The sequence below is a fragment of the Apteryx mantelli genome, chromosome 16 (genome assembly GCF_036417845.1).
Source record: "Apteryx mantelli isolate bAptMan1 chromosome 16, bAptMan1.hap1, whole genome shotgun sequence".
NCBI lineage: Eukaryota > Metazoa > Chordata > Aves > Apterygiformes > Apterygidae > Apteryx > Apteryx mantelli.
Genome location: NC_089993.1, coordinates 12,903,270 through 12,916,019, shown reverse-complemented (window position 1 = coordinate 12,916,019; position 12,750 = coordinate 12,903,270). Strand labels below are relative to the sequence as shown.

Genomic DNA, 12,750 nt, shown 5'->3' with positions numbered 1-12,750 from the left:
GCGTCCCGCCCGGTACTTAGGGCCGGGGTGGGGCGGGCGGGCGGCACACGGCGCCGCCGCTCGCCATGGCCTCCGCTCCGCCCGCCTTCATCGGCCGCGCGGAGGTGGAGCGGCACCTGCCCCGCGCCAGCCTGCTGCTGCCGGCGCTGGAGGCGGCGCTCGCCAACTTCTCCGGCGGCGCGGCGGGCGGCGTGGTGCAGCCCGTGCGCACCGTGGTGCCGGTGCGGCCGCACGGCGGGTGAGCGGGGCCGCTTGTGCCGGGGCCCGCGGGCAGGCGGGGGGGAGGCGGCTGTAACGGCCGGCGGCCCCCGGGAGCCCCGGTCCTGGCCGCTCGCGGGGGGCCGCAGCCCCGGCGGAGGCTCCCCGGGGCGCGGGAGACGGGACAGAAACGGCAGAAGGAAATTAAAGGCTCGGCAGGGCTCGCGGGGGCGGTCGGGGTTGCTCATTAAGCTGCCAGGAGCCGTTAGGTATTAACCGTTCTGGCGGCTTTAGTCTTTCACGCCAAAGTTACAGGTTTTCCTCTTTAAAGGTTCCTGGGAGTCATGCCCGCTTACAGTGCTGCGGACGATGCGCTGACAACCAAACTGGTGACTTTTTATGAGCACCAGGAAGATTCTTCTGTGCCTTCTCACCAAGCAACTGTCCTCTTATTTGAGCCAAGAAATGGCACATTAAAAGCTGTGAGTCCGTTGTACGCTTCTGCCTTTTCCTCTGTTGATGCCTTATCTGTTCTGCCTTGTGATTTGTTTTTTAGAAGCTGGAGCTGGTGTAAACTGGCATAAGTTTAACTACTAAGTTGGCATAAGTTTAGCGACATTATCATTTGGCCTAAAGTCTTACATCTTTCATGTGTGTTAAAGTGTACTCTGTTTCCTTTCCTCTGATATTCACTACAAGTTGTGATTTGAAGGCAAACTGCTGGCTCAGAGGGTGAGTGGAAGAGAGAAAATAATGAGGAAAAGCTTACCCTACATTTGAAAGGGGGGAAAAAAACCTTGCTGAATAAGGAACTGATCCTGCATCATCTTTAAGTCTAAATCTAAAGAGATTTACAATTGGCCTTGTAGGAAATAGTATTTAGGGTCTGTTTTGTGGTGTGGTGATTTTCCTTTATTTTATTTAGAATTTGTGACTATTAACCCTTTTCCATTACACTTTTATAATAATGACTGTCAAAGGGCTGAAGCTGAGAAGGAAAAATACATTGGGCTTTTATTCCTAAACTATATCAGAAAAAAGTCACTTTCTTAAGCCACATAATTCATTTTTACATGGTAATTAATACACAGTGGGGCACTCTCATTCCACACTAAAGGAATTCCTTGGAGCTTGTGCTCTCCACAGTTCCTCGTCATCTCTCTACTGTGAACTAGGATGGTGCAGGACTCCTGAATCACTGCCAGCTTGCACTGGTCCTTAGTCTTATTCGAGTGCAGTGTATTGCAGTTAAACCAACCTGGTCCCTGTATTGGAGAGTCAGGGAAGCGCAGTACAGGAATAGCTATGTGTTAGTTAAGGGTTAGCTTTGACTAGTTTTCACTCTATTTGTGCTGGTGGAAGGGCATGAAAGAACTGAAATAGTGGAGAATTTGTGCAATTTATATGTATGATTTATATAGTATGTGGTTGCTGTAATAGCAGTTATTGACTTCCCTATTTTTGTCTGTGCCTCCTAATAACACATAATTCACATGATTCATAAATTGGGTAAAAATGATTGGAGTTTAGTCATGTTTTCAATGTTCACTTCAGTCTGTTTTTTTTATTTTTTATTTTATTTTTTATTTTTTTAAGGTTCTAGATGGCAGTGTCATTACAGCAAAACGAACAGCTGCAGTTTCTGCAATAGCTACCAAGGTATGTCTTCTGTGTCCTAAGTCAGGGTAGAATTGGTAGGTGGTGTTATGTATAGAATAGCTAGAGGGAACGATGTAAACGGCTTTCAGTCCATGTGAATCTTCTTCAAATATAGCTTTAAATTACAATTATGATAATATATGTACCTTCAGGGAAAACTTAAAGTGCATTTTTCTCTTTGATTGATTGAGTCATGCCTGGTTTTAATATTTTTGTATGTGATGCGAGAAGGAATTTGAGCTATATTTTTGTGGTTCATTCTGCAAACTCTTCTGGGAATTTACTGAGGTGTCTTCCTCTGATTTCCCCCCCCCCCCTTTTGTGTTTTGTCTTAACATGTTCCTCTTTGGCATTGGGCAATACAGGTGCAGTGATAAATTCGGTTTTGTTTAGATGTACATCTTCTGTTCTCTGGTTAAGACAGGTGGGATTCATTGGAGAAAGATTAAAAAAAAGCACATTTCCAGGTAGCAATATAGGCCATCTTAAGATGGGTGGATGACTTGTTCAGAGATGTCTGTCTGTCTCTTTCTCTGCTGTCATTGGAGAGTTCCCAAATGATTAGCCCTGACTACAGCCCTAAACTTCAGTGCATGAGGAACAGATGGGGTAAATCTTGCTGTAGGTTGCTTTATATCATTTCAGTCTTAGCTGGAAACTGTTGCTTTCAGATTCTTCTTTAAAACAAATTTTTGGCTGGACTTCTAACAGTTGGAAGAAAACAGGTTGTTATCTATTGCAAAGCAAAGTCTTAGTCTTCACCTCAAAGAATGGGCAAAAAACAAAAGTATTTTTCAGCTCTGGCCCTCTTATTTTCCTCATCAGCTCTACATCAGACTGAAGGTTGACCTCTCTACTTCATGAAGCCCTTAGGTTATAGGACTTCATTCATCTCAACCATTCTATACGTGGCCAATTCTGACAGTTTTTATGCAGTCAAGGCTCTGCTGGCTTCAAAGGAGCTTGGCTGGTGAAGGGACTTCAAGATCAGACCCTTAATTGTCATCTGCTGTTTTGGGAAATTTTCAGGAGTGTTTGAGTTTAGCTCTTAGTTGTAATTTTGTTCCCTTTATGGCATTTGCTTTTCAAAGATTCAATGCTTTTATGCAGGAAACCTTTGAAATCAGTGCATCAGTGTCTTTGAAAGGAATGTTGAAAAGAGTTCTTGCTACTGAAAATGTGATCAATGAGTTTTGGTTTTTTTATTTTCTTGCAGCAGAATAAGAGTTGAGAGCCTACACTGTTCAAAAGCTTTTTATGCAGAAGTGAGTGACCACAGCAAATGCATAAACAAGACACAAGGATAGCTTGGGGCTGGACTCCAGCAGCCCTCTCTTCCCCCTTGCCAAGTACTGATGAATCACAGACAAGAACTAAACCAGAAAATGAAAAGCAACCATAGGACTGAATCTTAAAATTTGTTCCTCAGAACCACCCGTATTTTTAACAGTACCTGGTACAAATGCGTCACAGTTTTTTAGTCAGGAGTTTCACCATCTGTTGTATCTAGAGCTATGGTATGTTGGGATACAGGGCAAGTATATGTAGGGATACAGGATATCTAGGGAAATGTTTTATGTATGAGGAAAAATTGACTGAGGCTGAAAAAATGCTGAGCAGGCCCCCTACTGTCTAAACTTCAAATGTGGACATGGATGAAGTGGACTGATAGGAAAACAGGCAAGATAGATTTGTTAATTCCTAAGGAAATGTGGTTGTGGTGACTGTGTTCGTTTGTGTCCTATTAATAAACATTAAATTTGTGGACCTATTTCAATCAAATGTGACAGAAGTAAAATCTACAAATGTATTAAGTTCCTAAAAGCTTTGTGAATGTTGACAGCCAGGTAAGAGAGAAGGATCCTGTCAGTGTTTTGCTGAGGGGAAGAGCTTAGCTCTTACTCGATTGGTTTTGGACTAGCTGGCAGCCAAGGAATGATCTGCCTCTGAATAGCTCCAGTCCAGCCACCACATACCCTTCGGTCCCTGCAGGTAGCGTTGAGTGGATCTGTGGGAAATGGAGAGGAGCTCAGGACATCCCAATGAAAAGACAGGTACAGGACAGTGGAGGGAGATGATACCATCATACTTGGAAGGACATTGGTAATATAGTACACAAATCCCCAGACAAACCAGCCTTTGTTAGCCCTGATGCTTAGGAACGAATAACTCTTTTTTTTTTTTTTTTTTTTTTCCCCCCCCCTCTCTCTTCTTCTTTTTGTTCTATCTCAAAAGCAGACAAAACTAATCTCTGAATCTTTTGACAAACTGAGGTGGAAACAGTAAGCTGCAGAGTGCCAGTAAAGATGATATCTTTCCAAAGGAAGCCAGTGATTGTGGTAAAAGCCACTATCTAGTGATGCAGTGTATTTTCTGTGCAATACTAAGATGTTCAAGGGGTTCCAAATAAAATCCCTTTTTTTGCAGTATTATCTGCATCAACACAATGTTTGATCTACTAACATTGATTGCGTAAGGATTGCCTCTTACAGTGCCGATTTCTGCGTCCGCTGAGATTTGTGGCTTCAGTGAATTGCAAAAGAAGGTTTATCTTGGGTCTGCCGGGCACAGCTATCACTTTAGGTATTGATGACTTTCAGTGCTGAGTCCTATTTTCAGCCAGTGCAGAACATCAACACTGAGGTTCTACGCTTCACTAGTCACACAGGTGTAATGCAGTGTACTAATATTTGAGTGTGCCGAGGCCCCAGATTTTGAATTTGGCTCGTGCTGTTGCATGTTAAAGTCTGGATTTCAAGAGTTGGACAATTAAACACCAAAATCAAGCTTGGGGGTACTTTGGTGCTATTGATGCTAGCTTTTGCACAAAATTGATTGTTATATTATTGAATATTGTTTTATATTAACATGAATTGATACTAGCTTTTGCATTTAAATGATTTTTTTTTTTCTTTAAAAGGATTAAGGATACTGATTTCTTTTGTAGTATTTTGGTATGTAAGGTAATATATGTATATGCTGTTTTCTTTACACGTATGTTGTTATCTTCTTATATTTGATATTTTTTAGTTGTTAATGCCAGCTTCTGCAGAAGTGCTGTGCATTTTGGGAGCTGGTGTTCAAGCATATAGCCATTACGATATCTTCACAGAGCTGTTCACATTTAAGGAGGTAATGGACACATCTTAACAGAATATATTTATTTTTCTCCATTATGTTTCAGGAGCACTATTATAGAAAAAACATACTAAAATCAAAGTTTCAGTTAAGGGATTAATCGTATTTTATTAATCATATTTTGATTATATTTCTAGAGAACCCAATACTCTGAACATCTGTAGAATTTCCTGCTCAATTTTATTTTTTAAAGTTGGAAACAGTCATTTCAGTCTCTTTCTCTTTATGTAAGAAAAGTCTACTATGTATGCCATATGTGGATGAGCTTTCTTTACACTTTTCTTTTTATTTACATTTTATAAATACAGCTCTACGAGGAGCTGTTATCCTGCCATCGCAAAATAAGTATTCAAATGTAGCTGCCCACACGGTAAACTTAGTCATTTATTTGATGAGAACTTTAAAGGGAAAATAACCTTTTAGGATAGATGTAATCATCTGCTGAAAACTGAAACAAAGTCTGTTCTGTGTCAGTGAGGGGAATTTTTCCAGGTTGTGATGTTTGGTCTTTTTCTTGAAGGTCAGGATATGGAATCGCACCAAGGAGAATGCGGTGAAGTTTGCCCGTTCAGTTAATGGTCCAGTGCAGGTCTGCTCTTCTGCTCAGGAGGCAGTTACGGGGGCTGATGTCATTATAACAGTCACCATGGCAACAACACCGATTTTATTTGGAGAGTGGGTAAAACCAGGTGCCCATATCAATGGTATGCTACATTCTTGTCGCTTAAGGACACTTTTTTTTTTTTTTTTAATTAGGTTGTTTAGCATCAAAAACTGTTGAAGAACAATACTCTGTTTCTCGGAATAAATCCTTTTTTCATTTTTACTGTTTCCCTTTAGTGAGGACCCCTTTCCCTAGTGCTGTCCTCCAGAGTGTCTGGAGCCAGAACTCCTACATACTCCAGCACTGGATGTTTTCTAGAGCATGGGATATCTTTTTTTTTTTTTTTTTTTCCTCCTAGTGTTGCCTCATCTTTGCCACCATGTGCCCACTTGATGTTCACCTTGTCCTCCATTTAAATAACCCTATACAAACATTATTCCCAAAGTGATTCTAGTTCATGCTACTGTTTCCTTTCTAGCTGTCATCTCTTCACCCAATTTTGCTCCTTTATTTGTTCCTTTGGGGCTGGATCACACTTTTTTTTTTTTTTTTTTTTTAACCTGGTTTCTGTACCTTTTTAACTCAAGTAAGAACCTCACAATTTGACGTTTAATGTGGTGAGGTTTTTTCCTGCCTGATAATGATGTTGCTGCACTATTGTACAGAGTCCTTGGACATGTCGGCATTTGTTTATTTTACCAATTTTGGGCCTGGTTCAGATGACCTTGTGCACTTTCCAAATGGCTTGGTAATAAGACAAAAGCGGCTTGTCAAAGGGGACAATTTAAAGGAAGTTCCCACGTTCCAGCAGCATCTTACCAATTTTTCAGACTCAATTTAGTCCTTTGTCACTGAATATTGTTGTCTGTGTTATGTCAAGGCATGGAAGCCAGAAGTACAACCAAAATCAATTAAGGTCTACAGTCACTGAGGCAACACTCACACAAAGACCCCTCTCTTTTCTTTGTCTTTTTTTTCCTCCACTGAGGCATTCCTGCTGTTTGAGGAGGCATTTGGGCAACGTGGAATATTTCTATTCCATAAGTCAGATGTTTTTTAAAACATTTGTGTACAGTATGACTTCTTTATTAGCCCAGAAGAAGTTATAGTGGTTTTGCTATATTAAAAAAGTTAGTTCTTGATTTGTTTTCAGTTTTTCCAGAGAAGTGGAAATCTGTAACTAGCACCACTTGGCATGCTTCTAAAGTTACAAGAAAATGGTAGAAGCTATGGGTTTAAAAATCCTAGTTAATAACATTCAACCACCTGTCTGGATGTGCAGGTTTCTGCTGCAAAATACTTTGGTTCTGATTTGTTCAGGATAATTGAGGGATCCTTTAAATCATATTTTTTCCTCTGTAGACACATAACATAGTCTGGATCAAATAAAAGGACTATAAAATTCAGGGCATTTGGAAATGATCTGATGAAAGGGCAGGATATAAGAGATAATGGACAGAGGGAGATCACTTTCTTATGCCTCAGTTGCCCAGAGTCTGCTGACAATGATGTTCTTATGACAGATCTAATACTGAACATCTTAGAGCTGTGTGTGGTGTGTGTTTTGAGAAGGGAGAAGGCTTTGAGGAAAATTGGTGACTTGACAGTCCCAGAAGCTGAGGCTACTGTCTGCAGAAGAGTTGTAGTCTGTGTAATGTTAACTTCCTGGGTTGTCTTGCCAGATGATCAAATCCCATTCTAATGGAATCTCCTATAAGCAGAAAAAACACTTTTTTTTTAAGGTGTAATTTTCAAGGCTGCTAACAAAGGCTTGTTTTGTTTGTAACTACATATAGTTATATGTACCTTTACATTTCTTATAGATATGAGATGATGAAGGGTGGTGCAGAGCTACCTCCCCTTCTCTGTTGCTGTCCTGTCAACATTATTTGGAGGGAACAGTTTGACTAGTTGTCCAAAGAGGTGGAAACAGTGCCAGCAAAGAATTTCCCTTCTGTGAGACTGACTCCTCGAAGAATTGCAGTTTAGTTCTTTAGCAAGTTGAAATGCAGAAAGACCCGTTGATTCCAGTTGTTCTGTTTTGCTTATCTTGAGTATAAGACCTTCAGTGGGATCAGGATCTGATTGACTAAAGGTCAAGGATACTATATACTGTGATAAGCTGTAACCCTTCTGGAGGGCTGGACCCAGTGTCATCCTTCATTGACATTAGTAGAAATTGAAGGGCTTAGCACATTACAGAAACAGGGCATGTATACCTCAGCGTAACAGCTGAGGCCAAGTTCAGAGAAATCCAGGATTTTTCCCAATCGTTCAGGCACTTCCTGCTTGGTGGGTTTTTTCCTTATCAATGAACATGTCTCCTGTGCTCATATCAGATTGTTTGTATGTTATAGTTCCCCAGTAATCTCCATTGTTGCTTCACATGTCTTTTGGGCAAAACATGTTTTGAATTTGTTTAAACATTCCTCCCAAATTCATCAATTTTATTGTCTTAGCTGTTGGAGCAAGCAGACCAGACTGGAGAGAACTGGATGATGAACTGATGAAGAATTGTGTTCTCTTTGTGGATTCCAGAGAGGCTGCTCTTACTGAATCAGGAGATGTTATATTATCAGGGGTAAGACTTTTTTAAATGATGGCCCTTCTCTTTATGGTGATTGGCTTGTGTCTGAAATGAGCTGTTATTGATGGTGTGCTGCACTGAAACTTCTTAGAGCATCAAATGTAGATGTTAAGACTTTCCATACGTAGGCTGAAAGATAAACAGTTTTTACACTGGGACTTCTATATATTCATGTTAGAATCTTGAAATTTCTGTTTCAGCTATTGCATAACAGCGCATCACACTAGCATGTTTTCAGCTTTGGCCTTTGTTTACAATAGCAAAATAATCTTTTGAAAGATCTATGTTTTCCTGAATGTTCTGTAGTTTTGTTTGTGGGGTTTTTTTTCCCCCCCAAATCTTTTAAAACCTGTCAATGTGATTGACATGTACCAAGCCTCTAGAGAATGGAGGATAGTGGTCAAGCAGACGGTGATCTGAAAAAATATGATGGCAGAGAATTTTTTTTTTTAATGTCTGTGCAGAATAAATAGGGATTTTTGGGGTTTAACATAAGAGGTCCAAATTCTGTAAAGTGTGTGTAACTGTTTATTTTGTTGGGTAAGTTAACAGACTATCAAATTTTTAAAAGCTTTTTTACTGGGGAAAATCTGTCAGCTGTCTTTTTGTTTGTTGTTTTTTTTTTTCTGAAAACTATTCCACTCCTCTGTGATTTCTGTCCAGTTTCTATATTATTTGTCTGAATGCTTATCTCTTCCACCATGGGATCCGTTAAGCAATAAAAGAACTGGAAAAGTTCTTTCTTTTCAACTTTTTTTTTCCCCTGAGGGACTTTATGTATGTTTCTTTATGTATGGATCTCTTTATGTATGGATCGATGTTTTGTTTCTGTATCAATATGTACTTGTTCACAGGCAGAGATTTTTGCTGAACTGGGAGAGGTACTGAAGGGTACAAAACCAGCCCTGGCTGAGAAAACAACAGTGTTTAAATCGCTGGGTAAGAACAGCCCCTTCTGCATGCAAGTCTGACAGAAAACAATGCCTTGTTATTTAATAGGTCCCCTGTGCGTGGGAAAGCTGCTGATCATCTTCAAAACTGCTGTGGCAATGCACTCTCCAGAAGAAACTAGAATGTGATTTGCATTTTCCCTGTTTATTTCTCAGTCTAGTAGGAATGATGTAATGAAAAATGATAGGAAAGCCAACAAACAATAGGAAAAGTATGTTTTCCATTTCACAATTAGTCAACACGACTGCAGTATTGTATTTTATAAACGCGGCTCCAACATGAAAGTGCTGCTGTTATGAAGTCTGTCTGACCTAAAGACAGTGTGACAGTGCACAGTGGTGTTGGAGCCAGTGTGGCGGGGGGGAAGGAGCAGGAACAATGATGGCTTACCATGCTCTGAGCTAAATGACGTGTCTAAAAGGGCCAAGTCACGATGTGAACACTGAAAGTTAGGTTCATACTGCAACATTAACTTCATATAGGACCCCTGACAGGTATATCATGGCTCTAAACTTTCACCTCCAAAACACCTACAGTGTTATGTTCAAAGGTTCCTGTCTAGTTAGATAATTCCCTGAATCGTTCTGTTCTGAGTCTAAATTTCATACACCTGAGGAACTGTTTGAAGGTGACTTTACTTCTATTCCAGGGATGGCAGTTGAAGATACAGTAGCAGCGAAATTCGTTTATGATTCATGGTCAGCTGGTAACTAAAGAGAAGTCTACAATGCCAACAAGGCCATAAAATACCAAGAAAATGGTTTGCACTTAGTTTCCTTGGATTTTTTTTAACAATAAAGGTAGCAATCCTATCTGAATGTAGCCTTTCTAGAACTTTCAAAATGAAATCTAAAACTTCAGCAATAGAGTATTTCTACTGTTTTCTAATGGCAAGTATTAGATATATGCAGTATTACTAATAAATGTATTTTTTAATGTAATGGCAAGTGTTAGATGTTTGCAGTAATACTAACAAGTACTGTATGTATTTTGTTACCATTCTGGAATGAACACATTTCTTCACTAACTACCTACATAGCAGAAAACAGTGGTAGATCTTGTAGAGAGGTAATTCATGCTGGAGTAAAATACATCAGTTTGGAGACTGGAGTCTGAGCTTGACATGATGTTGTTACCTGTGATAGTACTTTAAATGAAACTGTGGTTCAGTGTTACACAGACAGTGATTTTTAGTCTGCAGTCTGTCCTGGGAACACAGCCCACCCTGGGCTCCTGGAGACCCCTCAGCCTCAGGTCTGGAAGTCATTGACCTTACTTCCACCCCCACATTCCTCTTGCTCTGCCCTTAGACCCTGTAGTTTTCATTTGAGAGTGTGCTCTTGAGAGGGACTTTTGACTGTATGGAGACATCGTTACTTATATAGATTTCTGTTTTCATAAAGCACCTGGGTCAGGAAGGCTTAAGAGTGCAAAAAATCGGTGCTAATACTATGTGTGTGTTAACTGGGAGGGAACTGTATTCAGTGCCTTCCTTAGCATGTTCCTGGGTGGAGTGTTGCCATTTTCTTGTTTTAAGTAGTCACCCAAAGTGTGAATACTAAAACTGTGTTCTGTTTAAACTTTTACCTATGTCCTGTAGGGAGCTTTTGGTATTAATCTATGGTGTTTGTAAGTTCCTTTCAAAGTTTCTTTAAGGTTGGACCTATGCTGACTGATTACAGGGGCGTAAACTTCAAGTGTACAGGCAAATATGTTCAGCTTGGTGGTACCATGCATCAAGCGGCAATTATATTTCTATCCTGGTGGGTGGTGCTGGGGCAGGATTCTCCGTGAGAACCGAGTGATGTCCTGCATAAGGAAAAGTTCCATTTGTGTGTTGTTATACACCTGCTTTACAAAAGATTGAGCATCTGCTGAAAAATAGCTATTGCCCTTGAATGAATTCCTGTCTCAGGCTAGAGCTGTGCCTTATGAAATTTTATTTATACTTGCATATTGTTTCATGTAGGCTGTTAAGTATTTTTTCATTTTGTAAAAGGATTACATGACATGGTCATTTTATAATGATGCCAGTAGAGTACAGCAGAAAAACAGGAAGAAGGTTTAGAAGCAGGTAGTCTTAAAACCCTTGATGGTGCATAAGTAAGTACAGAAGAGGTTAATGAGTACAGTGCTGGTGTGACATAAATAATACTCCAAATTATAAGCCTGGTGTAAACTAGTTGGAAGAGGGTCGTGAGTGGCAGAGTTTGTAATTTGCACAGTTTTAGCATAGAAGGGTACCAGACCCATGAGTGAATAGAGCCAAAGGATGCGTTATGTGGGTAAAAATTGTGAGCAACTCCATTGGTCTTCTTAATATCAAGAACAGAGGTTGTCCTATTAGCTTTTGCATTTTTTTTTAATTGTAACAAAATTACTTTTCAATTTTTTTAACATGCTTTTTTTTTTCCTCATGTTGTTTGTGAAATGTTCAGTAATGTGTGTTTGACCTATCCTGTCACTTCAGTGAGAGGGAACTCCACTAACACGAGATGAATGTAGCAGGTATAGATGCTCCATAATTAAAGAGCTGTACAGAAACTTTCACTTACTGTTTATGACAGTATAATCCCAGTTTTGTGCCTGTGTGAAACAAGGTTTGCAATTCATGATAAGGCATAGTGTTTTGAAGAAGATGCATACATTTTTTTCACATGTACTCTGCCACAGACTATGCGCTTTGGAAAGTAGATAGAGCCAGTCCAAAGACCTGGTTCTGAAAACCCACCATGTTCCTGGCCTTCCTTGGCAACAGGAGGTTCTAGGAGCCTGGCTTCAGCATTTTGCCTCTGAATAGCTTGAATTCATAAAAAGGTCTGGATTCAGTTACAATGGGAGTTGCTTGGGTGTTGTCTTTACATTTCTTTGGAAATTATAGCCTTAGCTCTATGATTCCTTCTCTTACAAATTAAAGATAGTCTTCAAGGGGAAAAAAAACAGGTGTAACTTGTATGTGTATTAAAATTAAATAGATACCATTGCTTTTCTTTGGCTTTCATTTTGTTGTCCATTGTTCATCTGTTTTGGGGGGGGGTGGTGGTGGTAGCTTTTTCTGGTGTGGTGTGTGTGTGTGGTGTTGTGTTTTTTATTTTTGTTTGGTTTTTTTTTTTTCCCCTCTTAAGATGAGGAAGAAGGATGTTTCATTTTCAGTTTGTCAATAAAGTACCCAAGCAGTTGCAGTGACTTCTCTCTCTGCTCCACAGTGATGCTGGGTTTTGTAATTGTTGTCCATGCTGTGTGTTCCCTCTTGATGTCTATGGCTGTGATCATGTGGGATCCCATGGATTTATGATTTGTGTTTGAACTGGACTATATGTATCACAAGTGCAATCATAAAGTCCATCCAGCTGGAAGGCACTATACAAATGTTACTAATGAGTCAGATTTAGGACTCTCAAATTTAAAGACTTAAAATTATAAACGGAACAATAGAGTTGGTGGGAACACTTTGGAAAACAGCAAAGTGTGTGAGTTAAACTAAAATTTTTTTTTTTTCCAAAATTGTTCCAGATGGCTGCTTTATACTAAGAGCCAATTTTCAAGACCACCCACCAAGAAAAGGACTAGCAGTATTGCATCTTTTCCCCCATTTATTTATTTAATTTTAGAA

General features: G+C 39.9%; 1 protein-coding gene across 1 annotated transcript; it reads left to right on the top strand.

Annotated features, from left to right (window-relative positions):
- Window positions 1-42: 42 nt before the first annotated feature.
- Window positions 43-12,138, top strand: CRYM (crystallin mu). The gene is made up of 8 exons (XM_067306478.1): window positions 43-238; window positions 530-680; window positions 1,795-1,857; window positions 4,888-4,989; window positions 5,516-5,699; window positions 8,059-8,180; window positions 9,041-9,125; window positions 9,787-12,138. Exons 1-8 carry the CDS (start codon window positions 66-68, stop codon window positions 9,849-9,851), a joined length of 945 nt encoding a protein of 314 aa, XP_067162579.1. The 5' UTR covers window positions 43-65; the 3' UTR covers window positions 9,852-12,138.
- The last annotated feature ends 612 nt before the right edge of the window (window positions 12,139-12,750 follow it).